At 45.4% G+C, this 27,634-nt stretch overlaps 1 protein-coding gene across 28 annotated transcripts in view; it reads left to right on the top strand.

The window, feature by feature from the left end:
* Positions 1-27,634, top strand: part of LOC137335989 (ice nucleation protein-like) — a 489,293-nt gene that overhangs the window by 376,409 nt on the left and 85,250 nt on the right. For 3 of the 28 annotated variants that reach the window (XM_068001509.1, XM_068001493.1, XM_068001502.1), the window contains exon 1: positions 17,220-19,296. The exons of 24 other annotated variants lie outside the window; for them this stretch is intronic. In XM_068001509.1, the coding sequence (XP_067857610.1) occupies positions 18,031-18,789 (759 nt within the window). In that variant the 5' untranslated portion in view covers positions 17,220-18,030 and the 3' untranslated portion in view covers positions 18,790-19,296. Of the gene's footprint in view, positions 1-17,219; positions 19,297-27,634 lie in introns of those variants that run through there. One more of the 28 variants, XM_068001517.1, reaches the window with a different exon arrangement.

Here is a 27,634-nt window from a genome sequence, read left to right as displayed (position 1 = left end):
GATGAGGAAAATTTCTTTTTCGCAGCGAGTTGTAATGATCTGGAATGAACTGCCTGAAAGGGTGGTGGGAGCAGATTCAATAGTAACTTTCAAAAGGGAATTGGATATATTCTTGAAAAGGAACAAATTGTAGGGCTATGGGGAAAGAGCAGGGGAATGGGATGAATTGGATAGCTCTATCAAAGAGCCGGCACAGGCACAGGCACAGGCACAGGCACAATGGGCCGAGTGGCCTCCTTCTGTGCTGTATGGTTCTCGGATTCTATGCAGTGAATTCTAAACAGTTTCTTAAGCACACCATCTATTTGACTCTTAGCTAATACTAGGCAGAGTTAGAAAAGAAAACCCAACAGCTGACCTGCACCTCCTTTTCTAAGAGGACGGTAAACACTGACCCCCATTGCTTTAAAGAGGACACTCTGGAAGGAGTGGTCTTACCTGTCACTGATCTACGTGTCCATTGCACATGCTATTGTAATAAGTGGATCCATGCATTGGTCACAGTAGTACAGATATCATTGGACCAGTAACCCAGAGGTTATGAGTTTAAATCCCACCATGACAAGTTGTGAAACTCAAGTCAACAAATCGGAAAAAGAAAATAACCACCAAAGCTGCCAGTTTGTTGTAAAATGCCAACTGGTTCACCAATATCCTTCATGGAAGGGAACGTGCCACCCTTACTTGATCTGACCTACATGTGATTCTAGTCCCACAGTACATGGTTGAATCTCAATGTCCTCAGAGAAACCAGTGATGGGCACTGCCTTGCCAGTGTTGCCCACATCTCAAGAATAATCAAAAAAAACAAACACTGTAAGCTAAATCTGTGCTTTGTGTGGGGCTGTGCCCATCACACCTCAAGTGACATTGTTCCAGCGTTGGGGCTTTTGTTTTTAACATGCAAATTGTTGTATCAAGAGTTGCAACTGGCTCAAAAGTTGTATCCCTAAAGCAGGTTGTACAAAAGAGCATATCAATTCACAAGTAGCAAGTAGAACCTTCTCCAAGGCTCCTTCAAATCAATTTCCATCTGTTTCCCCTTGAGCACAAGACTGTCTAAGGCCAGGTATAGTGACAGTGGGTACTGTCAGAGTCCCAGTTTTCGGGGCTGTTCACCTAATCATATTACAGGAGAGAGGAGGAGACAGCAGGAAATTCCTGTACAGTCATGATTTGTTGAAGTATTTTTCAAATTTCCTGTATTTAAAGTAGAATTTCAAAGTTGGGGGTTGGGGGGTGGTGGGGACATGAAAAGTTGGAACTTTAAGCTACAAATTACCATCAGTGAAGTTATCATATGAACACTTAGTGCATGCATATCAAACACCTCTCCCTGCTATTCTAACAAAGGCATCGACCCATTAAAAATACTCAGGTTAATGCCTCCATTAAAAGAGCAGAAAGAATCTGATGCAAGCATGTCAGTCAGTCGTATGACACCATCGCTGACCTTGATTTCCAGGCTCACGTATACTTATCCCAACATCAATCCGAGATCATTTTATTTTCTGTGTTGACTTCTGATGATTGTGCTATAAAGGGTTAAAAGGGTTAAATTATGAGGACTGGGCTTGTATTCCCTTGAGTATAGAAGATTAAGGGGTGATCTAATTGAGGTGCTTAAGATGATAGGGTAGATAGAGAGAAACTATTTCCTCTGGTGGGAGAGCTCAGAACAAGGGGGCTTAACCTTAAAATTAGAGCTAGGCCGTTCAGGGGTGATGTCAGGAAGCACTTCTTCACACAAAGGGTAGTGGAAATCTGGAACGCTCACCTCCAGAAAACTGTTGAGGCTGGGGGTCAATTGAAAATTTCAAAACTGAGATTGATAGATTTTTGTTAGGTAAGGGTAGTAAGGCATAGTGGGCGCTACACGGCCTCTCTGACATCCAACACAGCACCTTGGATGCACACGTCATGCTGGAAACGTGTGTGTGCATCCAAGACGCCATCTTGGTATAGGAGTTAGCGCAGGCGCAGATAACGAACGCTGGAATCAAGTAAAGTAAGGAGAAAATGGCTTCAATCAGTGTGCAACGCTGATTTAAAGTGACAGACACCATTTTGGGACGGAACGCTCAACTCAACATACAGTTTTAACCCGGACCATCTGAATGTGCCTTAGAGTGCCTGGAGGACCCCCCACCAGCGCTATTTGAAGGGACCGTGCACGATTTACAGGTTAGTGGCTGGATTATTGCTTCTGGCTGCCGAGACATATGTAACTGTTTTTGGAGGTCTCCTAGACTTGAATACTCGGATGTGGGGACGCAGCCTAACATTTAGTGCCAGGACATGCAGGAGTGAAGTTAGGAAACCCTTCTACACGCAAAGGGTGGGAGATGTTTGGAACGCTGTTCTGCAGACAGCAGTTAGCTTAGTTGTGAATGTTAAATCTCAGATTGATAGATTTCTGTGAACCAAGGGTATTAAGAGATATGGGGCTAAGGCGGGTAATTGGAGTTAGATCACAGGTCCACCATAATCTCATTGAATGGTGGAACAGGCTCAAGGGGCTAAATGCCACTGCCACTTTCTACCTCCTGATATGCGCCACCTTCTCCTGCAAGAAAGCAAGACGTGTGTCTGGATGATGTGCCTGTCATGGTTGAATAGCTGCCAGTGTGTGTGGCCTGTAAGTTGTGGGTGGGCGGCTTGCAACAGTGGTAATGTGTAAGGGTGAGAGGAAGCATCTGGTTGGAAGAGTTGAGTACTGATAGAAAGAGTTTGTTGGTAATGGGGGTGTAGTGCATGGTGCAGTTTGTAGGAGACGCCACTTGACAGTTGACCTCACTCACCTTGACCACTCATGTCAAAGCATTGAACTTCTTCCTGCACTGCGTCCATGTTCATGATGCTGTGCACCTGGCATTGACTTCATCCCCCGCTGCCTCACTGCCTTTTGGATATACGTCTGGAGGGCCTCTTGTCCACCCCCCTGCGAAAATAGAATGCCCCTCTTTCTGTCCACCCCTTGCACCAAGGTCTCTAGTGCATCAGCAGGGAACCTTGGTGCATGCGCTCTCACAGGCCTGGTACAAACTCAGATCGGCAGATTGGTGAGGTCTGGCATGCAGATTGGAGGATTTGGGATTTGGTAGTGCGCAACCTTTTTTCAATGTTTTAACATAACTCATCAGTGTGTAAACATAGGGATGGGACCTGCATCTGTGCTTTACGATGCGATGTCTGATCTCCGTTCAAACTCTGTGCAGACAGTAGACTATTATTTTCAGCAAATAACAGGTACCAGCTACCTTTAAGGGATTTCTAAGAAACATCCTCCCTTTAAGAGATTGGGCTCCCCCTGCTGGTGGAAAGTGTGAATTCCATTGATTCCACTTGCAAGGCCTGGGATGGAATGCTGATTGCAGGTGAGTCCTCGGGTCGGCCGAAACTTGCGTCCTGCCTGCGCAGGGGTCATTGGACGTGGGGTAATAGCACATCATGATACCCGCGCCCAAAAACGGCCCTTATCCAATTTTTTTTTCCCCCATGGAACCCAGGCGGGTAGATGGAGTTAAGATACAGATCAGCCAGGATCTGATTGAATGGCAGAACAGGTTCCTACATTGACAGGGCTTCCTTGTAAAGCCCGGCATACATCAGTGCTGGAGCAACACAGGGTGAGGTGCTTGTCCATTCCACAAGGTAGAAAACATTGTTGGTCGTATTAGTGAGCGAACACTTGACACATTTGCATGACCTTCCGTTTAATGCATGCTTCATCCCATTTAAACTGAACCTGTTAACACCTGTCAAAAAATAACAGACCGAAGCATGTCATATGAGTGCATTAAGCATCCGTCCACTAATATCAGCAACAGTAATTTCTCGGCTAGTAACATCATTTCATGGGTGGGAATGGGATTGGTGTGTTTACAGACGGATTGCTGCCAGAGGGAATATTGGTTACATTTTGGGAAATGCTGAGTAAGGCTGAAAAACACACATATGCACGCACCTTTGATAAGGCTAAAGGAGAGGGGCTATATAATAGGGGAAGTAAACAAATACTATATGGAGTAATTGTCTGCCGGAGATCAGAGTCGTCTTATTGACACGCATGTCAGGTACAATATTACTGAATCCCAGCACAAGACTCATGTCGTGTGTCTGGAGGAGTGATTTTGTACCTTGGGAATTTTCTCTCTTGAAAAGGAAATTGAGGGGAGATTGGATAGAAGATTGTGAAGGTGTTCAGTGAGTTAAGATCTGGATCAGTTTTCCTGCTGGGGGCCAGGGGGGCGGCAATAGATTCAAGAGAAAGCAAACTGAAAGTATGATCAATGCATGGAGAAAACTGGTGGTCAAATATGAAACTTTGAGGGGTTTCAAACAGGAGATTGATAAATTCCTGGCTTTTGTAGTGATTAAAATGAGGATGACGTAAGGATTCCAGTGGGGATGATGTAGGGATTTGAGCAGGTATGATGTAGGGATTCCAGTGGGGATGATGTAGAGATTCCAGTGGGGATGACGTAAGGATTCCAGTGGGGATGATGTAGGGATTCCAGTGGGGATGATGTAAGGATTCCAGTGGGGATGAAGTAGGGATTCCAGTGGGGATGATGTAGGGATTTGAGCAGGTATGATGTAGGGATTCCAGTGGGGATGATGTAGGGATTCCAGTGAGGATGATGTAGTGATTTGAGCAGGTATGATGTAGGGATTCCAGTGGGGATGATGTAGGGATTCCAGTGAGGATGACGTAAAGATTCCAGTGGTGATGATGTAGGGATTCCAGTGGGGATGACGTAAGGATTCCAGTGGGGATGATGTAGGGATTCCAGTGGGGATGATGTAAGGATTCCAGTGGGGATGATGTAAGGATTCCAGTGGGGATGAAGTAGGGATTCCAGTGGGGATGATGTAGGGATTTGAGCAGGTATGATGTAGGGATTCCAGTGGGGATGATGTAGGGATTCCAGTGAGGATGATGTAGGGATTTGAGCAGGTATGATGTAGGGATTCCAGTGGGGATGATGTAGGGATTCCAGTGAGGATGACGTAAAGATTCCAGTGGGGATGATGTAGGGATTCCAGTGGGGTTGATGTAGGGATTCCAGTGAGGATGATGTAGGGATTTGAGCACGTATGATGTAGGGATTCCAGTGGGGATGATGTAAGGATTCCAGTGGGGATGATGTAAGGATTCCAGTGGGGATGATGTAACGATTCCAGTGGGGATGATGTAAGGATTCCAGTGGGGATGATGTAGGGATTCCAGTGGGGATGATGTAAGGATTCCAGTGGGGATGGTGTAAGGATTCCAGTGAGGATGATGTAGGGATTTGAGCAGGTATGATGTAGGGATTCCAGTGGGGATGATGTAGGGATTCCAGTGAGGATGATGTAGGGATTTGAGCAGGTATGATGTAGGGATTCCAGTGGGGATGATGTAGGGATTCCAGTGAGGATGACGTAAGGATTCCAGTGAAGATGATGTAGGGATTCCAGTGGGGATGATGTAGGGATTTGAGCAGGTATGATGTAGGGATTCCAGTGGGGATGATGTAGGGATTCCAGTGGGGATGATGTAGGGATTTGTGCAGGTATGATGTAGGGATTCCAGTGGGGATGATGTAGGGATTTGAGCAGGTATGATGTAGGGATTCCAGTGGGGATGATGTAGGGATTTGTGCAGGTATGATGTAGGGATTCCAGTGGGGATGATGTAGGGATTCCAGTGAGGATGACGTAAGGATTCCAGTGGGGATGATGTAGGGATTCCAGTGGGGATGATGTAGGGATTCCAGTGGGGATTGATGGAGGGATTTGAGCAGGTATGATGTAGGGATTCCAGTGGGGATGATGTAGGGATTTGAGCAGGTATGATGTAGGGATTCCAGTGAGGATGATGTAGGGATTCCAGTGAGGATGATGTAGGGATTCCAGTGGGGATGATGTAGGGATTTAAGGGGGGGATGATGTAGGGATTTAAGGGGGGGATGATATCGGGATTTAAGGGGGGGATGATGTAGGGATTTAAGGGAGGATGATATAAGGATTCCAGTGGGGATGATATAGGGATTTAAGGGGCGATGATATAGGGATTTAAGGGGGGGATAATGTAGGGATTTAAGCGGGGATGATATAAGGATTCCAGTGGGGATGATATAGGGATTTAAGGGGCGATGATATAGGGATTTAAGGGGGGGATAATGTAGGGATTTAAGCGGGGATGATATAAGGATTCCAGTGGGGATGATATAGGGATTTAAGGGGGGGATGATATAGGGATTTAAGGGGGAATGATGTAGGGATTCGAGGGAGAATGATATAGGGATTTAAGGGGGATGATATAGGGATTTAAGCGGGGATGATATAAGGATTCCAGTGGGGATGATAGAGGGATTTAAGGGGGGGATGATGAAGGATTTAAGCGGGGATGATATAAGGATTCCAGTGGGGATGATATAGGGATTTAAGGGGGCGATGATATAGGGATTTAAGGGGGAATGATGTAGGGATTCGAGGGAGAATGATATAGGGATTTAAGGGGGATGATATAGGGATTTAAGGGGGGATGATTATAGGGATTTAAGGGGGAATGATATAGGGATTTAAGGGGGGATGATTATAGGGATTTAAGGGGGAATGATCTCGGGATTTAAGGGGGATGATGTATGGATTTAAGGGGGGATGATATAGGGATTTAAGGGGGAAAGATATAGGGATTCGAGGGCAAATGATTTAAGGGGGAATGATCTCGGGATTTAAGGGGGATGATGTAGGGATTTAAGGGGGGATGATATAGGGATTTAAGGGGGAAAGGTATAGGGATTCGAGGGCAAATGATATAGGGATTTAAGGGGGGATGACATAGGGATTTAAGGGGGGATGATATAGGGATTTAAGGGGATGATATAGGGATTTAAGGGGGGGTGATATAGGGATTTAAGGGGGGATGACATAAGGATTTAAGGGGGGATGATTTAGGGATTTAAGGGGATGATATAGGGATTTAAGGGGGGGTGATATAGGGATTTAAGGGGGGATGACATAAGGATTTAAGGGGGGATGATTTAGGGATTTAAGGGGATGATATAGGGATTTAAGGGGGGGTGATATAGGGATTTAAGGGGGAATGATTTAGGGATTTAAGGGGATGATATAGGGATTTAAGGGGGGTGATATAGGGATTTAAGGGGGTGATATAGGGATTTGAGGGAGATGATATAGGGATTTAAGGGGGGGATGATATAGGGATTTAAGGGGGATAATGTAGGGATTTAAGGGGGGATGCTATAGGGATTTGAGGGAGATGATATAGGGATTTAAGGGGGAATGAGAGAGGGATTTAAGGGGGGTAATGTAGGGATTTAAGGGGGGCTGCTATAGGGATTTGAGGGAGATGATTATAGGGATTTAAGGGGGAATGATATACGGATTTAAGGGGATGATATAGGGATTTCAGGGGGAATGATTTAGGGATTTAAGGGGGATGATATAGGAATTTAAGGGGGATGATATAGGGATTTAAGGGGGTGATATAGGGATTTAAGGGGGGGGATGATATAGGGATTTAAGGGGGGGGATGATATATTATTTAAGGGGGGTTGAAATCGGGATTTAAGGGGGATGATATGGGGATTTAAGGGGGGATCATATGGGGATTTAAGGGGGGATGTTGTAAGGATTTAAGGGGGGGATGATATAGGGATTTAAGGAGGAATGACGTAGGGATTTAAGGGGAATGATGTAGGGAATTAAGGGGTGATGATAAAGAGATTTAAGGGGGGATGATATCGGGATTTAAGGGGGGATGATTTAGGGATTTAAGGGGGGGATGATTTAGGGATTTAAGGGGTGATGATAAAGAGATTTAAGGGGGATGATATCAGGATTTAAGGGGGGATGATTTAGGGATTTAAGGGGGGGATGATATAGAGATTTGAGCATAATGATTTCCTCTCATTACAATGTGTAGTGACATCATAAAGAAATGCAGTGACAATTTCCTCCAGTCAGTAAGGGCCTTTTATGTCACCAAGCAGGCTTGGCAAATCGGTGCCAACCCGAATTTACTCTTGAATTTTGCCGCTGGTGACCTGGCAGCAAAGGAGAGCTGGCATGTGCCAAATTGGCCACTGTATATACACAGCACGATTGCATTGCTGTGCAAAAATGTGTATGGGGTGAGGGCATATACATGCGATGCTGGCATGACATGGCCACCAGGCCAACCAATTCCAACAGTCTTGGCTTCGTTTGACCACAGGCAGTGGGCACGGCCAATATAAAAGCAGCTGGTATTTCTAGTGAAATGGTGAATGCGTTCAAAAAGAACATCTTTACGATTTTGCTAGAGGTACTGAATGTAGGAAATTTCTGGCAATAGCCACGAGATGGAATCACCCCTATTGATTATTACATTTTCTAAATAATAAACTGCAATCTCGCAGGAAAGAAAGGGGGGAATTGAATGAATGGGCTGGTTGCTCACTAAACTTCTCCTACCCAAAATAAATTTGTGCTTTACTACACACTACCATTGCTATAGAATCATCAACAACGAGTGACAGTGCCAAGATCACTCCGTCAGGCCATTTGCAAGACGATGAATAATATGTTTGATGTGACTGGACTCCCTTTCACAATATTCAAGGGTACACTAGCCTCGTGTTTTGGTTCTGAACCAGTAACCCAGAGGTCATGAGTTCAAATCCCACCATGGCAGGTTGTGAAATTGGAATTCAATAAATGTGATAATTTGAGGTCAGGAAAAAAAATGACACTGGTATTGGAGCTCCTTATACCAAACTCATGGCCTACTTGACCCGGAAGCATTTGCAGTCAATTAATGTTCAGGTAAGTATCTGACCACAGAAATATCATTAAGCATGTGGATGGCCATTGCCTAGGAAGCAGTCACGGTGCCTTCACTATACGGAAGTCCATGGTGCCCACATTATTTGAAGGAGAAGAAACACTGGGGGATAGTTCTTAGGAGGCTAGGACTAACCTCTGCATCTGTGCCTGCTGACCTCACAGAGAAATTCCCTCACAACAGAGGAGTGCCTCAGGTGGGAAGCCTGAGCTTCTGTTTACTGTTCCTCCACCGCCACCTCCCCCCACAGGAAAGATGTGGTATCCAGCAGTGACACAATAAAAGTCTGTGTGCAAAAGAGCAATAGTTGTGTGTCAGTGGCCCTCCCAATCTCTGTAACCTCCTTCAGCCCAGCAAACCTTCAAGAGTTCGGCGTTCCTCCAATTCTGGCCTCTAGCAAATCCCTGACTTCCTTCGCCCCACCATTGGCGGCCGTGCCTTCAGCGGCCTAGGTCCTAATCTCTGGAATTCCTTCCCTAAAACTCTCCATCTTTCCACCTCTCTCTCCTCCTTTAAGGTACACCTTAAAACCTACCTCTTTGACCAAGCATTTGGTCACCTGTCCTAATGTCTCCTTCTTTGGCTTGGTGTCAATTTTTGTCTGATTATGATAGCTGTGAAGTGCTTTGAGGGACATCAATACTACGTTAAAGGTGCTATATAAATGCAAGTTGTTGTTGTTATATGGTGCCTCCCAGAGGGTGTAGCAGTTCCCAACTTAGATTTGTGCCATGCTTGACTGGACCCATAAAAAATGAAGGCAAAAAATGAGAAGCACACTTACCTTCACCTTCTTTATTTGCAGGCTGGGATGTGGGACCTGGGTGACGAGGATAATTCAGTTGGCAACTTCCCTCTGTGCAGTTTCATATTTTTTTTATTCAGTCATGGGATGTGGGCATCCCTGGTAAGGCCAGCATTTATTGCCCATCCCTAATTGCCCTTGAGAACGCCTTCTTGATCCGCCTTAAACCGCTGTAGTCCGTGTGGTGAAGGTTCTCCCACAGTGTTGTTAGGTAGGGAGTTCCAGGATTTTGACCCCGCAACGATGAAGGAACGGCGATATACTTCCAAGTCGGGATGGTGTGTGACTTGGAGGGGAACGTGCAGGTGGTGTTGTTCCCGTGCGCCTGCTGCCCTTGCCCTTCTAGGTGGTAGAGGTCACAGGTTTGGGAGGTGCTGTCGAAGAAGCCTTGGAGAGTTGTGGCAGTGCATCTTGTAGATAGTACACACTGCAGCCACAGTGCGCTGGTGGTGGAGGGAGTGAATTTTTAAGGTGGTGGATGGGATGCCATTCAAGTGGGCTGCTTTGTCCTGGATGGTGTCAAGCCTCTTGAATGTTGTTGGAGCTGCACTCATCCAGGCAATTGGAGAGTATTCCATCACACTCATGACTTGAGCCTTGTCGATGGTGGAAAGACTTTGGGGAGTCAGGAGGTGAGTCACTCGCCACAGAATACCCAACCTCTGACATTCTCTTGTAGCCACAGTATTTATGAGGCTGGTCTAGTTTAGATTCTGATCAATGGTAACCTTCAGAATGTTGATGATGGGGGATTTGGCGATGGTAATGCCATTGAATGTCAAGGGGAGGTGGTTAGACTCTCTCTTGTTGGAGATGGTCATTGCCTGGCACTTGTCTGGCGCGAATGTTACTTGCCACTTATCAGCCCAAGCCTGGATGTTGTCCAGGTCTTGCTGCATGCGGACACAGACTGCTTCATTATCTGAGGGGTTGCGAATGGAACGGAACACTGTGCAATCATCAGCGAACATCCCCATTTCTGACCTTATGATGGAGGGAAGGTCATTGATGAAGCAGCTGAAGATGTTTGGGTTTAGGACACTGCCCTGAGGAACTCCTGCAGCGTTGTCCTGGGGCTGAGATGATTGGCCTCCATCAACCACTACCATCTTCCTTTATGCTAGGTACGACTCCAGCCACCGGAGAGTTTTCCCCCGATTCCCATTCACTTCAATTTTACTAGGGCTCCTTGGTGCCACACTCGGTCAAATGCTGCCGTGGTGTCAAGGGCAGTCACACTCACCTCACCTCTGGAATTCAACTCTTTTGTCCATTTTTGGACCAAGGGTGTAATGAAGTCTGGAGCCAAGTGGTCCTGGCGGAACCCAAACTGAGCATCGGTGAGCAGGTTATTAGTGAGTAAGTGCTGCTTGATAGCACTGTCGATGACACCTTCCATCACTTTGATGATTGAGAGTAGACTGATGGGGTGGTAATTGGCCGGATTGGATTTGTCCTGCTTTTTGTGGACAGGACATACCTGGGCAATTTTCCACATTGTCGGGTGGATGCCAGTGTTGTAGCTGTACTGGAACAGCTTGGCTAGAGGCACGGCTAGTTCTGGAGCACAAGTCTTCAGCACTACAGCCGGGATGTTGTCGGGGCCCGTACCTTTGTTGTATCCAGTGCACTCAGCCATTTCTTGATATCACATGGAGTGAATTGAACTGGCTGAAGACTGGCTTCTTTGATGGTGGGAATATCGGGAGGAGGCCGAGATGGATCATCCACTCGGCACTTCTGGCTGAATATGGTTGCAAACACTTCAGCCTTGTCTTTTGCACTCACGTGCTGGGCTCTACCGTCATTGAGGATGGGGATGTTTATGGAGCCTTCTCCTCCCGTTAGTTGTATAATTGTCCACCACCATTCACGACTGGATGTGGCAGGACTGCAGAGCTTTGATCTGATCCATTGGTTGTGGAATCGCTTAGCTCTGTCTATAGCATGTTGCTTCCGCTGTTTAGCATGCATGTCGTCCTGTGTTGTAGCTTCACCAGGTTGGCACCTCATTTTTAGGTATGCCTGGTGCTGCTTCTGGCATGCTCTTTTACACTCCTCATTGAACCAGGGTTGATCCCTGTAATGGTAGAGTGAGGAATACGCCGGGCCATGAGGTTACAGATTGTGCTGGAATACAATTCTGCTGCTGCTGATGGCCCACAGCGCCTCATGGATGCCCCGTCTCGAGCTGCTAGATCTGTTCTGAATCTATCCCATTTAGCACGGTGGTAGTGACACACAACACGTTGGACGGTGTCCTCAGTGTGAAGGTGGGACTTCATCTCAACAAGGACTGTGTTTTATCTGTGTTATAACTGAAGTGTTGCCTTGGGCCCCAATTAGGGTCTTCCTCCATCGGGGCATCTCCTTCAGCTAGACCTCCAACTCTTCAGTATGAAAGCAGCAAAGTTGCCAACCTCTCCGCTGTGCCAAGGTGAACAATTAGTCTACTTTTTATACCACCATCACAACTTCTCCTTTAATAGCATGCCGCATCTCCTTCAACAACAACAACAACAACTCGCATTTATATAGCACCTTTAATGTAGTAAAATGTCCCAAGGCACTATCAAACAAAATTTGACACCGAGCCACATAAGAACATAAGAGATGGGAGCAGGGGTAGGCCATTTGGCTCCTCGGGCCTGCTCCTCCATTCAATGAAATGATGGCTGATCTGGTTCTGGCCTCAACTCCACTTTCCCGCCTATTCTCCATATCCATTGACTCCCTTGCTAATCAAAAATTTGTCTAACTCAGCCTTGAAAATATTCAATGACTCAGCCTCCACCACTCTTTGGGGCAATGAATTCAAAAGGTTCAGAACCCTCTGAGAGAAGAAATTTCTCCTCATCTCCGTCTTAAATGGGCGACCCCTTCTTCTGAGACTATGCTCCCTGGTTCTAGATTCCCCTATGAGGGGAAATATCCTCTCAGCATTTACCCTGTCAAGCCCCCTCAGAATCTCCTCTCATTCATCTAAACTCCAGTGAATATCGGCCTAACCAGCTCAATCTTTCCTGATAAGAAAAACTTTCCATACCCGGAATCAACCTAGTGAACCTGCTCTGAACCGCCTCCATTGCAAGTATATCCTTCCTTAAATAAGGGGACCAAAACTGTACGCAGCACTCTGGGTGTGGTCTCACCAGCATCCTGTACGGTTGTAGCAAGACTTCCCTGCTTTTATACTCCATCCCCCTTGAAATAAAGGCCAATATTCCATTTGCTTCCCAATTACCTGCTGCACCTGTATGCTAACTTTTTGTGTTTCATTACCCAAATCCCTCTGTAATGCAGCATTCTGTAGTCTTTCTCCATTTTTTAATATTTTGCTTTTTTATTCTTCCTATCAAAGTGGATGACTTCACATTTTCCCACATTATACTCCATCTGCCAATTTTTTGCCCACTCGCTTAACCTATCTATAATCCCTTTGCAGACACTCCTCACAACTTGCTTTTCCACCTATCTTTGTATCATCAGCAAATTTGGCCACCGTACACTCGCTTCCTTCATCCAAGTCATTGATAAATATTGTAAATAGTTGAGGCCCCAGCACTGATCCCTGCGGCACCCCACTAGTTATAGATTGCCATCCTGAAAATGACCCCTTTATCCAGACTCTCTGTTTTCTGTTAGTTAGCCAATCCTCTATCCATGCTAATTATTACCCCCAATACCATGAGCTCTTACCTTGTGCAGTAACCTTTTATGTGGCACCTTATCGAATGCCTTTTGGAAATCCAAATACAATACATCTATTGGTTCCCCTTTATCCACCCTGCTCGTTACTTCCTCAAAGAACTCTAATAAATTTGTGAAACATGATTCCCTTTCATAAAACCATATCTCAAATAAAGAGATATTAGGGCAGGTGACCAAAAGCTTGGTCAAAGAGGTAGGTTTTAAGGAACATCTTAAAGGATGAGAGAGAGGTGGAGAGGCAGAGAGATTTAGGGAGGGAATTCCAGAGCATAGGTCCTAGGCGGCTGAAGGCATGGCCGCCAACTGTGGAATGATTAGAATCAGGGATGTGCAAGAGGCCAGAATTGGAGGAGTGTTGAGATCTCGGAAAGATGTAGGCTGGAGGAGGTTACAAAGGTAGGGAGGGGCGAATCCATGGAGGGATTTGAAAACAAGGATGAGAAATTTGGGCAGATTTTATACCCGTGCCAAGCGTGCTACAGGGCAAACTCTTTGAGCAAGTTTTTCGGGTGCTAGTAGCCTATTCAAATTAGGGCTAGGGGCTTCCATTCCAAAACCCGATGTAGCCGCCCACTCCACTACTGGTGCACGTTTGCCAGCTGAACCTCATTTTTGCCAAGGTTTATAAGTCAACACATTATTCTAGCCTTGCCTAGATATTGGCGAGACCACATTTGCAACATTCAGTGCAGTTTCAAGCACTTTTCTCTGAACTCCTTCAAATGGACATTGATGCATTGGAAGGAGCTCAGAGAAGAGTGATAAGGGTAATTCTGCAATCTGGGCCCCTACGTTAATAAGAGAGACTCACGTAATTGATCTTATTTTGACTGGAGGAAAGATTAAAAGGGGAGACGTCGCAGTTTTTTTTTGAAAAAGAACTGTTGAAGGGCATGGATTTCAGCAAGTTATTAAGCTTAGGAGGTAAGTGAGTTAATCCACAAATGACACTAGAAATTAGATTTGTCTTTTGTCATGGAGGAGTGGATATGAATAACAGACTCCCAGCAAAAGTAGTTAACGATGTGTTGATCGGATCCTTTAAAAGGTCTGTTTAAGAACAGAATTGAATGTTCTCCTGGCTGGCCCTCCCACCTTGCGCTCTCCAAAACTTGAGTTCATCCAAAACTCTGCTGCCTGTATCCTAACTCGCACCAAGTCCCATTCACCCATCACCCCTGTGCTCACTGACCTACATTGTCTCCCGGTCCAGCAACGCCTCGATTTTAAAATTCTCATCCTTGTTTTCAAATCCCTCCATGAATTCGCCCCTCCCCTATCTCTGTAACCTCCTCCAGCCCTATATCCCTCTGAGATCTCTGAGCACCTCCAATTCTGGCCTCTTGTGCATCCCCGATTTTAATCGCTCCATCATTAATGGCCGTGCCTTCAGCTGCCTAGGCCCTAAGTTCTGGAATTCCCTCCCTAAACCTCTCCACCTCTCTACCTCTCTCTCCTCCTTTAAGACGGTCTTTAAAATCTACCTCTTTAACCAAGCTTTTGGTCACCTGTCCTAATATCTCCTTATGTGGCTGGGTGTCAAATTTTGTTTGATAACGCCCCTGTGAAGCGCCTTGGGATGTTTTATTACATTAAAGACACTTTATAAATGCAATTTGTTGTTATAATGAAAGGGTTGAATATGGTCAGCCAAATACTTTTTGAAACATGATCATTTATCGGCTGTCAGCTGTGGCTCAGTTGGTAGCACTCATGCATCTGAGTCAGAAGGTTGTGGGTTCAAGTCCCACTTCAGAGACTTGAGCACTAAGTCTAGGCTGACACTTTAGTGCGGTACTGAGGGAGTGCTGCACTGTCAGAAGTGCTGTCTTTCATGGTCTGAGCTAAGCTTAATAACCTGCTGAAATAGACATTATCCATGCCCTTGATGTTAACTCCGCTGCTCTTCTTCGAATAGTGTCCTTAGATTGCCTATGCCCATCTGAGCAGTGGGACCATGATTTGGTTTAACACCCCATCCAAAAGGCTGAATTTCGGACAATGCACCACTCCCTCAGTACTGCACTGGAGCGTCAGCTTGCATTGTGTGCTCATGTCCGTTGTGGGCCTTGAACCAGAACCTCCTGACCCAGATGTGGGAGTGCTACCAACTGAGCCGAGTTGACAGTTGCAACAAGATCTCTTTCTTGATCAGCACTCAGTCCCTTTTTTGGTGCTTTGCTCCTGCACTGATTTATTTTAGGACTTATCCACATTGAAATTCAAAGCAGAGCTTTGAATCATACCTCTTCCCAAATATGGGATACACCCTCATCATCCAGACGAGCGTGGATTGGACACACCCAACTTGAATTCCATCCAGCTGCTGCCTGTCAGCTGCCCTGATGCTGGGAAATTTTTTGAACATTAAGTACCCCCGCTAGACATTCCTTGTCAATTGTACACGGCTTATCCTTGTTGCATAACCATACAGGCAACAGTAAACTGGCTTCTTTATGGCATATTTTTCCGATAACACTGTACGTTTACTAAATAAATCATCCTGTGGCAGAGTATTGACTGGAACTGGTAAATATGTGCAGTCCACAAAAAAAAAACAGCAAATCACATGCCTCTGAATCATTCAATCAGTTGATGCCTTCTTGTAAACAAACAGTAACTTTTCCAGAGGAATGTTCAAAATTATGTAGGGTTTTGATAGAGTAGATAGGGAGAAACTGTTTTCACTGGCAGGATGGTTGGTAAACAGAGGACACAGATTTAAGATAATTGGCAAAATAACCAGAGGAGAGATGAGGTGAAATTTTTTTACTCAGCAAGTTGTTATTTTTTGGAATGGGCTGCCTGAAAGGGCGGTGGAAGCAGATTCAATAGTAACTTTCAAAGGGGAATTGGATAAATACTTGAAAAGGAAAAAATTGCAGGGCTACGGGGAAAGAGCAGGGGGAGTGGGACTAATCGGATAACTCTTTCAAAGAGCCGGCACAGGCATGATGGGTCGAATGGCCTCCTTCAGTGCTGTATGATTCTATGATTTTATGATATCTGTGACTATAGTAAAAAGGAAAAATACAAGCTGGTTTAACGATTTTACCTACCCTGTTAAACAAAGAACCTGCGATGGATGGATTAATGTAGCATTTAAAAGGGAAATGCTGTAAGGAATGTACATCAGACCAAGCAACTGTAAAATCTGGCCTGTACTCCCTTATGGGACGTGAATCAGGGAATCCTAATGTATTGACTTTCAGTCTTCCAGTATGAGCCTACACCATGTTTTACACTGGACTAATTTGGGATATTAAAATTGGGTCATATTTTAAGTGTGCTATTCAGCGCAGGCTTAAAATCAAAAGGCCCTGCTGTTCGTGTTACTTTTCCCGTAATTTGTACAATCAAATGAAAATTCTCTTCCCTGTTCCTTGCAATGGCAGGAAAAGCCTCAGGAAATGTGCTCATGCTTAAAATGTAACATGTTGCGATCATCCTCCCTGAGGACAGAGAAAAAAAAAATGTTGATCTCCTCAGGAAAGATTTAAAAAAAATCTCCTTCAGTTTTTCCCTATGGATTTCCCGATGATCCGAGACAGGATTGCTGAGCTGTGTAAAATACATGGAAGCTGCAGCAGGAATTTGGCTTACAAGCAGTTAATTCTTAAAACACTGTGAGACAGAACACTCTTCTCATTTTCTTTATTTTATCGATGAATAAGGCAGCAGAAGAGGTCTGTGAGAGCTATTTACCTTGAATGGCACTCATTAGTCGTTACAACTGCCGGCGCAGACATACTGGCAAGGTGCCAGACTCAATGTGCCACTATCACGCCCTCCCCACCCCAATCTTCTCATCAAACTGTGGTTTGAGGTCAACGATCTCGAGGCACGTGCGTGACTTGCGAGGTTCAGCACTGGAGGTGCTCCTTGCGAGAAGCTCTCATTGTCATTCACACAATCTCGTTCCCTGACCTTGTTTAAACATCTGGACTTGAGTCAAGCGGCGAGTTTGTTTACAGTGCAGAGCGTGTGTGGAAAGAGGAAAAAAAAAATGACTTCCTGATCGTGTCGTGCAACCGTGAGGTCAAACTGTTCGCAGGTGAATAAACAAAGAGTCTTCCAGCCTCGTCTGTGTGCGCAGTTGCTAGTGTGTCACCTACGAAGTAATATTGCTGCCATCAAGCTCACATCTGAGGAACAGCATCCACTATCTCTCTATCATCGGGGCTCTTGCTTTGTTTTTGAAAGAGAAGAGGACAAGGAAATAAATTTTCTCTAACCACTAGAGAGAGAGAGCAAGCATTGCTCTGTGAAGCTCTCACTCCTTTCAATACAACAGTTGACCACATCATCATCATCATCATCATCTGACTGCTCGGTCATGTGGCTTCTCATGTGACTTTTGGCTCTCGCCGTTCCGCAGAAGCTTTGCTGCTCTGAAGACCCGTGCAGTTCCATGGGAAGAAAATCAAAAGCCGTGTGTGCCTTTTTGCCATTATGGATACAGGAGGATACTCTCGGGTGCTTTTTTTATTTTTTCAGGTGGTTTATTTTTCTTTGACTGGGTAAAGTTTTATGATCTCGTCCTGCACATGTTCTTCCAACGCCATTAAATAACAATTATTCGGCGATGAGTTTTTGTTCTTCAAATTTTTTTTAATCTTTCCTGCGCCGTTGATGTCGGATCTGATTTGATAATCGTTGGTGCGCAGTGAGGCGGGGAATGACGCTGAAACTCGCCTCAGTGGACTGGGATCGGGGAATGGTGGAAACACAGAAAGAAATAAAGCACATGACAAAGGTGTCATGGAAAAAGGTGGCGGGAATTAATATTGGGGGGGCGGGGGGGTGGTGTGTGGGGGAGAGAAGAGATCAGCGGGATGTGACTGTGCTTTTTCTGTTGGAGATGGACGGGCGAGATGTCTGCAGAGTGTCCTCCCTTCGTGCCAGAGGTTTGGGAAAGGCCTTCCCGCCTGATGGCCTGCTTCTGCTTCGTCTGCTCGCTGCTCTCCAAACAGTCACAGGATCTACAGGCAGCACCAGGATCTACAGGCGGCACCAAAACCTATCGGCAGCACCGGGATCTACAGGCGGCACCGGGATCTACAGGTGGCACCGGGATCTGCAGGCGGCACCGGGACCTACAAGCGGCACCAAAACCTACCGGCGGCACCGGGATCTGCAGGCGGCACCGGGATCTGCAGGCGGCACCGGGACCTACAGGCGGCACCAAAACCTACCGGCAGCACCGGAACCTACAGGCGGCACCGGGATCTACAGGCAGCACCGGAACCTACAGGCGGCACCGGAATCTGCAGGCGGCACCGGGACCTACAGGCGGCACCAAAACCTACCGGCAGCACCGGAACCTACAGGCGGCACCGGGATCTACAGGCGGCCCCGGGATCTACAGGCAGCTCCTTCAGATGCTGCTGAGAGCAATTTGCACGTCTGGGGGAGCCTTCACGGAGGGACTTGGTGATTGTACTAGTGCCCCGGGAGAATCCAACTGTCATGCAGTTTGGATCATTTCGGACCAGTTATACAGCAGGTCTTGTCATGTTGCAGAATCTTTGAGTTTCTAACCTACATCCACATCTTGCGTACAAGGGGGAGCTTGACGAAAAACAGGCAAGCACCATTAACTTTTTAATGCAGTTTTCTTTCACCAAAATAAAACCCCATTATGATCATTTTAAAAAAAACCATAAGACATTTTTAACCCTTCGGTGAAGAAACTGATTTCTGAGGCTCTGAACCGCACATGAGATTTGCCTGAGACGGCGATGGCTCCCTCGCAAAGAATTCTGTACAAATAAATCAGCTTTCAAAATGTCAACGGGTATACAGCCCCTTTTTATGATCCAAGCAGGGTCGGGTTGCCAACCCTCCAGGATTGTCTTGGAGTCTCTAGGTGTTAAAGATTGATCTTCAGGACATTGCTGCCAGCAACCCAGGGAGAAAACTCATAACAGCGTTAAAAAAAATGGTATGTTTTTTTCAATTTCATTGAACACTTTCATTTATTAATTATACAAATATTGGAAATGGGAAAAATGATGTCTGACTGACTATCAAGAATCATCCAATCGGTGACGAAAAGTCTCTTCATTTTCCAGTTGCCGTGGGAAGGCGATGTGCCCGAGTGGACGGGGCAGGCAGCCAATGGTGGGAATGTGGGGGCGGGTCGGTCAGGTGATGAAACCTCCTGCAATACTTCCAACCAGAGTTGGCAACCCTAAATCAGGGAGTGTCGCAGACGTGCCATGCACAAAAAGAAAGAAAGACTTGCATTTCTATAGCACCTTTCACAACCTCAGGATGTCCCAAAGCGCTTTACAACCAATGAAGTATTTTTGAATTGTAATCACTGTTGTAATGCAGGAAACGCAGCGGCCAATTTACACACAGCAAGGTCCCACATACAGCATTGTGATAATTATCAGATAATTATTTAAGTGATGTTAGTCGAGGGATAAATATTGGCCTGGTCACCGGGGAGAACTCCTCTGCTCTTCTTAAAAATAGTGCCATGGGATCTTTTACGTCCCACTGAGAGGGCAGACGGGGCCTTGATTTAACATCTCCTCCGAAAAATGGCACCATCCTACAGTGCAGCACTCCCTCGGTACTGCACTGGGAGCGTCAGCTAGATTTTGTGCTCAAATCTCCAGAGTGGGACTTGAACCCACAACCTTCTGACTCCGAGGTGAAAGTGCTACCCCACTGAGCCACAGCTGACACCACTCCTGGGTACACTCCTGAAGAAACAGCACTTATGGGAAGAATCCACATCGTCTTCACAAGGAACCAGTTACAGTCGAAAACCAATGCAACGTTGTGCAAAGCTAATGCAGGAAGATAATTGGCCACTCCAACTATCACGAGCAAAGTTTGGAGATGATCGGCTATCATCAATATTTCCGGTGACAGGGCCTCAGTTTTCGCCTTTTGGTCCTATTTGCTGCTGCTTTCTGATTTATCAAGAGCCCCCCAGGGCTGTCCTGATGTTTTCCTGATGGGATTTCCTAAAAGCAAGGGTGTGTTGACTGGAGAGGTGCCTGTCTGGGCCTTCCTCAAAAGGACCTCTAATCCAGCACCACAAAGACAAGCCCTGTGTGTGTGCTTGGATTATGTTTGTCCAGCTGCTGGAAAGGCATTCCTGCGGAGAGATTCTAATAACCTCGCACCACAAACTGAAACAGGGAAAATAATCTGTTTGGAGTTTAGAAGAGCGTTGAGCTCAGCAAAGAGCTATGTGCATTAGAGCACAGCTACTCTTCTAATGACCATATGCACAACTGCTGGCATTTATTTTTAAAAGCATAAAGCTGGCAAATCAAAGCTGCAGAAAGAGTGCAATGGAAACAGCCTGTAACCCTTTGAAAACCTGCAAGGCATTTTTGGCATCTAAAATGTGGATGTTTCAAAAAAAAAAGTGCAATGTTAGGGTTGCCAACCCTCCAGGATTGTCCTGGAGTCTCCTGGAATTAAAGCTTAATCTCCTGGACTCTTTTGTGATCAACCCTGGAGAAAAAAATCAACGGGGCATTAAAACATAAGGCACTGTATTTATTTCCATTCTCTTTGAACGCTTTTGTCTATTAGTTGTAAAAAATATCAGAGACGGCTGTTTGACTGGGCGAGGAGAGTGGGGGTGGGGAGGGAAATGTCCAACCACAGTTGGCAACCCTGAGCGATGATGAACGTTGTAAAACTCAATCAGGGCAAATTGGACCACACACAAATAAAATGTGTCTATGCAGTACACAAGCAAGACAAATCACACCTATACACATACACACGCACACATATAGGTGTGATACAGGCAGGGGTGAAAATGCTGCCGCTAATTTGTAAACAAAACTAATTGCCTTCCTCGCAGAGAATGATGTCAGTGGGCCCAATTCTCCTCTTGTTGGTTCTACAGTCTCAAAAGTAGGTGGTGTTTGCAACTGATGCCTACACAGAGTGGTTGGCAGCAACACCTCCATTCCTCCCTCCCAGCTAATTCCCACCCCCCCCTCAAAGCACTGATTTCTTGCTGTCTATTTTGTTTGAACCTATAAAGTGGCAGCAGGTTCCTCTGGAGCCGCAAAATGGGGTCCAGTTACTGACACATGCCCCCTCCTGCAAGGTGGGTACCACTGAAACAATTGACTCATGACAAACTAAAAGTGTGTGCGGAATTAAAAAATGATTGGAGAGCACATCCATTGGCAATAGTCCCCTCGCGGCCTACATTGATGTGTGAGCCTTGATGGTGTGTGTGTGTGTGCTGACAGGCCACTCAATGGCGGGGGCATTGCCCACTGAGCCCAACACTGACCTCACCTGACGTCCACACATACATGTATTTCCACTTGGGGCTGCTGGATAGCAATCAGAAGGAGGAAACCTGGCTGGTTTCACCCAACCCCCTAACCCAGAGATGCTGCTGTCAACTGCAGCACCCCTAGCGCTGCTCCAGCTAGATGATAGAGATCAGACATGGAACCTTCTTGGTCTGTGTAGCAAAACTAATTGCTAGGAGGAGCCAGTGACCTCCTGCATTTGTGTTTTAACACAAGAAACTAGCATTGCAGTGATACTGATGATAGTTGGACTGGGGTTGATAGGATATAACAACAACGAAACAACTACAATAAACAACAACTTACATTTATATGGCGCCTTTAACATAGTAAAATGTCCCAAGTTGCTTCACAGGAACGTTATCAGATAAATGTTTGACACCGAACCATTTAAGGAGATTTTAGGACAGGTGACCAAAAGCTTGGCCGAAGAGATAGGTTTTAAGGAGCATCTTAAAGGAGGAGAGAGAGGTGGAGAGGTTTAGGGAGGGAATTCCAGAGTTTGGGGCCTAGGCAGCTGAATATATTTAGAGGAGAGAGATGTTGGGACATGCTTACAGAGAAGAGGCATGCTTTGATATGCTAGTAGATGGAATACACTCTGGCACATGCTTCTAGAGGAGGGGGTGAAGGCACAATGGAGCATTCTCATTGATAAAAGAGTAGATCATTTCAAGTAATGTTTGAATTGGATTGGGAAGCTGGCCAGATCTGAATCCTGATCCAGTTCAGAGCAGGAGCTCTGCTATATGGTCAGGGCTTTGGGCCATGATGGTATTAACTATTTTGCCTGAAAAAATAAATTAATTTGCAAAACGGAATCCTGTCCATAAAAGGAAAAGAGTTCCCCTTGAAAATATGTTCATATTATCGTACAAAAATAGCAGCACATTGTGAAGCAGGTTAGGGTACGCAAACGGGCAGTTCAGTTTTTGAGTGAGGACATTTCTAAAATGTATACTGGACGTCAAAAGTCTGGATTTTAAAGTAAATTTCACGTTTTTTCCCCCCCACTTCGGTTTCTCATGATGTTAATGTCTTAATTAATAACGAAAGATGGAAAGAACTTATCATATCTTCAGAATGTCCCAATGCCCTTCACAGCCAATGAAGTACAGCCAGTGTTGCCTTGCAGGCCAATGTGAGAGCCAGTTTTGAGTGCAGCAAGATCCCACAAATAGCAAAATGATCTGTTTTGAATGGTGTTGATTAAGGGATAAATGTTGTCTCGGACACTGAGGAGAATTCCCCAGCTCTTCTTCAAATGGTGCCATGGGATCTTTTCCATTCACCTGAACTCCCTCATTTCTGTCTGCACTGAAGTGTCAGCCTGGATTATGTGCTCAAGTCCTGGAGTGGGGCTATGAACCCATGACCTTCTGACTTTGAGGCAAGAGAGGGACCACTGAGCCAAGCGGACAATGAGCAAGACGAGTCACGCTGCAGCAAGGCAGACCTGAACAGTGATGTCATCATCCTACCCTGTGCCATGTCCTGCTCTGGGCTTGGCTAAAGCTGGCAGCCTTGATTAGTCTGACCAATCACAAGGCATAACATTAAAATTAGAGCTCGGCCATTCAGCCATGATCTAATTGAATGGCGGAACAAGCTCAAGCTGCCGAGTGGCCTACTCCTGTTCCTATGTCCCTATGACACGGGATTTCCTGCAGTTGTTCGGACTCTACATTGACTCCAACATGGCCAGAATGCGTAAAGGTATGGCATCCATCAGAGCATCAGAAACTGATTCGCACTTGGCCGTGGCATTAATGACATTTTGGTGATTGACTGCAACTGAGGCATCTTCAGACTCAAATATGAGCTAGCCTTGGGAAAGATGACCGAACATCATCCGTTCCTGAGAAGCTGAGTGTGCCATTATTGTGTGAGCTTCAAACCATTTGTTCTATTACACATTTGAATTACAGACATATCTATAAAGAGCCCTCATATCATCATGTCAGCCGTGGCTCAGTGGTAGGACTCTTGCCTCTGAGTCATAAGGTTGTGAGCTTAAAGTCCCACTGCAGAGACCTAAGCAAAAAATCTAGGCTGATAACTCTCAGTGCAGTACTGAGGGAGTGCTACACTGTCGGAGGTGCCGTTTTTCAGATGAGACGTTAATTCGAGGCCCCACCTGCCTTTTCAGGTGGATGTAAAAGATCCCATGGCACTATTTCAAAGAAGAGTTCTCCCTGGTGTCCTGGCTAATATTTATGCCTCAACTAACATCACTAAAACAGATTATCTGGTCATTTGTTTCATTGCTATTTTTGGGATCTTGCTGTGCACAAATTTGCTGCTGCGTTTCCTAAATTACAACAGTGATTACACTTCAAAAGTACTTTATTGGCTGTAAAGCGCTTTGGAACATCCTGCGGTCGTGAAAGGTGCTATATAAATGCAAGTTCTTTCTTTCATATATAAGATAAATGCCAGACTGTGGGGACATTTAAGCAGTTGCCGTGCTGAATTGCTTTTAATTTGCAGCTCGCTATTAAGTCAATGAGCATAACCTGACAGATGTGAATGGCATGTAATGTCAGATAGGGTAGAGGACATTATTTTGTTTGGATATTAGCTCAAACAGCTGGTCATTAATGAAGGGAGCCTCTTGTGCTGAAGCCACTTATGCATGTGAATAGCTGGCTGATTGATGCTGCCCCTCCAGAGACACTCGGGTCTGGCGAGTGATGCCCGAGGCAGAATAATGTAGCTGCAGTTTGACTGCGCTCTAACAGAGCAGTATGTCATTGTGTCACCAGGCAATTGAGGTTACTTCGGGCCAAAGGCAGACAGACGCGACGGATAGGGTCAGTCAGCCGTGGCGTCATTAGAATGCAGGCTGACCTACTTGAAGTTCAGCTGATGAGGTGAGAGCCGCAGAATGCAACGGCTCCCCTGATAGGCTGAATGCTGTTGCTAGGGGATTGGGGTGAAGCTTTCCCTCCCATTGGCTGTGACTGAGTGATAAAATCTGACAGGAATTCAGAGCTTCATCTGAGTACTATTGCTGTGTTTTCTTTCTTCTTTGCAGTTACAATAGGCACACATGTTATCCATCTAGTTTTGAAGCATATTAGTCTTGTTAATGATGACATCTTTGGTCATACTTACATGCTTTTCATATCATTGGGCTGCGCATAAAATACATGTATTTTGAGTATTAGCCAAGGGGAGAAGTATGTCCCCTTTTGGTGTACATTAACTGCAATGTGAGTGCTGTATCGGGTCTTGCCAAAGGTAGTTGTGAAGAACGTCCCCCACATAGGGTTGCCAACTCTGGTTTGACATATCCCTGGAGCACCTCCGACCTCCGGTCCAACAGCCATCTTTTCCCCATCTCCAATATTTTTATAGCTAATAAATGAACGTGAAAAAAAACGCACATTTTTAGTGCCCCTATGAATTCAGGAGAAACTTCTTTATCCAGAGAGTGGGAAGAATGTGCAACTCACTACCTCAAGGAATAGTTGAGGCAAATAGCATAGATGCATTTAAAGGGAAACTAGATAAACACATGAGGGAGAAAGGAATAGAAGGATATGCTGACACGGTGATATGAAGAGGGGTAGGAGGTAGCTTGTGTGGAGCATGAACGCCGGCATAGACCAGTTGGGCTGAATGGCCTGTTTCTCTGCTGCAGACCTGATGTAACTTTCTCCCTGGGTTGCTCGCAGCAGTGTTGAGGAGATTGACCTTAATTCCTGGTGACTCCAGGACAATCCTGGAGGGTTGGCAACCCTACCCCCACATCACCTCCAATCGTGGATGCTCGCTGAGCCACTGCTAGACGGGCACCCTTCACAAATTCATTTGCTTCCTATTATACATGGCCTGTCTCGCTTAGTTTCGCGCAGACAAGAAAGAAATCGTTTAGGGAATTGTCAGTAAGTGTGTATAGCTTTGGAAAAAATCAATCAGAAATAGGGCAAAAGGTGATCCCTTTAATTATAGGCTAACAGATCCAGATTGATTAGATATGAGCCGGAGACCATAGGTCCTATTTACAGCTGTAAATTATTTAAAGTTGCAGTAGCTGTGGTTTTTTTTTTGATGCCTAGAGCTTTTTCCACACACAAGACAATATCGAGACTGGATCAGGGCTGTTAAATTTTAAAAAAAATTAAAAATAAGCTCCTTGGTTACTCAGAATTACATAGAATGTACAGCACAGAAACAGACCGTTCGGACAATTGGTCAATGCAAGTGTTCATGCTCCACATGAGCCTCCTCACACCCCTTTTCATCTAACCCTATCAGCATATCCTTCTATTCATTTCTCCCTCATGTACTTATCGAGCTTCCCTTAAATGCATCCATGCTGTTCACCTCAACTACTCCTTATGGTAGCGAGTTCCACATTCTAATCACTCTCTGGGTAAAGATGTTTCTCCTGAATTCCTCATTAGATTTATTAGTGGCTATTTTATATTAATGGCCCTTAGTTTTGGTTTCCCCCACAAGTGGAAACATCTTCTCTACGTCTATCCTATCAAACTCTTTCATAATGAAGAATTGTTTATGCTGTTATCTGTTATCCACAGTCAGTGCATTCTGTGGCAAATATGTAGCACTTTGTGAGGCTTGGACTCTTCAATTGATCTAGTGAGGCTGCCGTGATACGGACATCTTTGCAGTTGGTGATGTGGAGTGGGGCTGCCGAGGTCTGGAACCACGTAGGGTCCATTGCATCTGAGAGGAATTTTTTTTTAACGATTATAAACATGCACCAATAGTTTTTACTATTAACCATCAATCACTGGTAAAAATCAGTATGCTTTTTTTTAGAAAAAACAAACAAGTAATAAATTACAATGCTAATGCGTAGAAAGCAGTGTCTGGGAGACGGATAAAGCTTTTAACTGAACAAGGTATTGATTTTAATGATTAATCAAATATTTGAACACATCAGAATCATCATAAAAATGTGGGCAAATAGCTGATTTAAATGCATGCCTAGTCTCCCAACAGTGGGATGTTGTCATGATCCTGAATGAGGGCTGCAGCCCCTCCCCCCTTTCCTCCCCTCTTTCCTCCCCTCCCTCCCCTCCCCCCCCCCCCCTCTCTCTACCTTCTGTCTTGTCTCCTCCAGTTCATTCAGGTCACCTTTTTCATAGCCATGTTCAGCTAACAAAATGAAGCCTTAGGACAAAGTTTGCGGCTTACACTTTAGTACGATGCATCAGGACAGGGTCTGAGTGGTCGTGCTGAATGTGTGGTGTGTGTGCGAGCACCAAGCTCCAGCAAAATGCCCGGCTTGATGACAAGTTAATTAGTTCATTGTTTAAAATTTGGAAATGCAATCGATCGATCAGCTCAGCTCCCAAAACAGCAGGGATTCAGAAAGCAAAGTGGATGGTTGCTTTTCTTCAACCTCTGCTCTTAACCCTTTGTTTGCTGAAGGAGGTTTACAACACTACAATGGAGAATCTGGCCAGGCTACATTCTGTGTTCCTTTTTTGTTTGACAAAATTGTGAACTTAAAGGGCTTGGATAGCATAAGAACTGCCTTTACCATTGCTCTCAAAATGGCAAGTCATACTGGGCGCAGATCCATGTTCTCTGGTACATCATCCAAGTGAGAGAGACACATTTATATAGCACCTTTCACAACCTCAGGACATCCCAAAGTGCTTTATAGCCAATGAAGTACATTTGAAGTGTAGTCACTGTTGAAATTTAGGAAACATGATAGCCAATTTGCACACAAACAGCAATGTGATAATGACCAGATAATCTGTTTTTTAGTGATGTTGGCTGAGGGATAAATATTGGCCAGGACACCAGGAAGAATTCCCCTGTTCATCTTTGAAATAGTGCCATGGGATCTTTTACATCCACCCGAAGGTCTCGGTTTAACATCTCATCTGAAAGATGGCACCTCCGAAAGTGCAGCACTCTCTCAGTACTGCACTGGATTTTGTGCTCAAGTCTCTGGAGTGGGACTTGAACCCACGACATTCTGACTCG

The sequence above is a fragment of the Heptranchias perlo genome, chromosome 2 (genome assembly GCF_035084215.1).
Source record: "Heptranchias perlo isolate sHepPer1 chromosome 2, sHepPer1.hap1, whole genome shotgun sequence".
Lineage (NCBI taxonomy): Eukaryota > Metazoa > Chordata > Chondrichthyes > Hexanchiformes > Hexanchidae > Heptranchias > Heptranchias perlo.
Note: the sequence above shows the minus strand (reverse complement) of the source record. Positions and strands in the feature narration are given on the sequence as shown.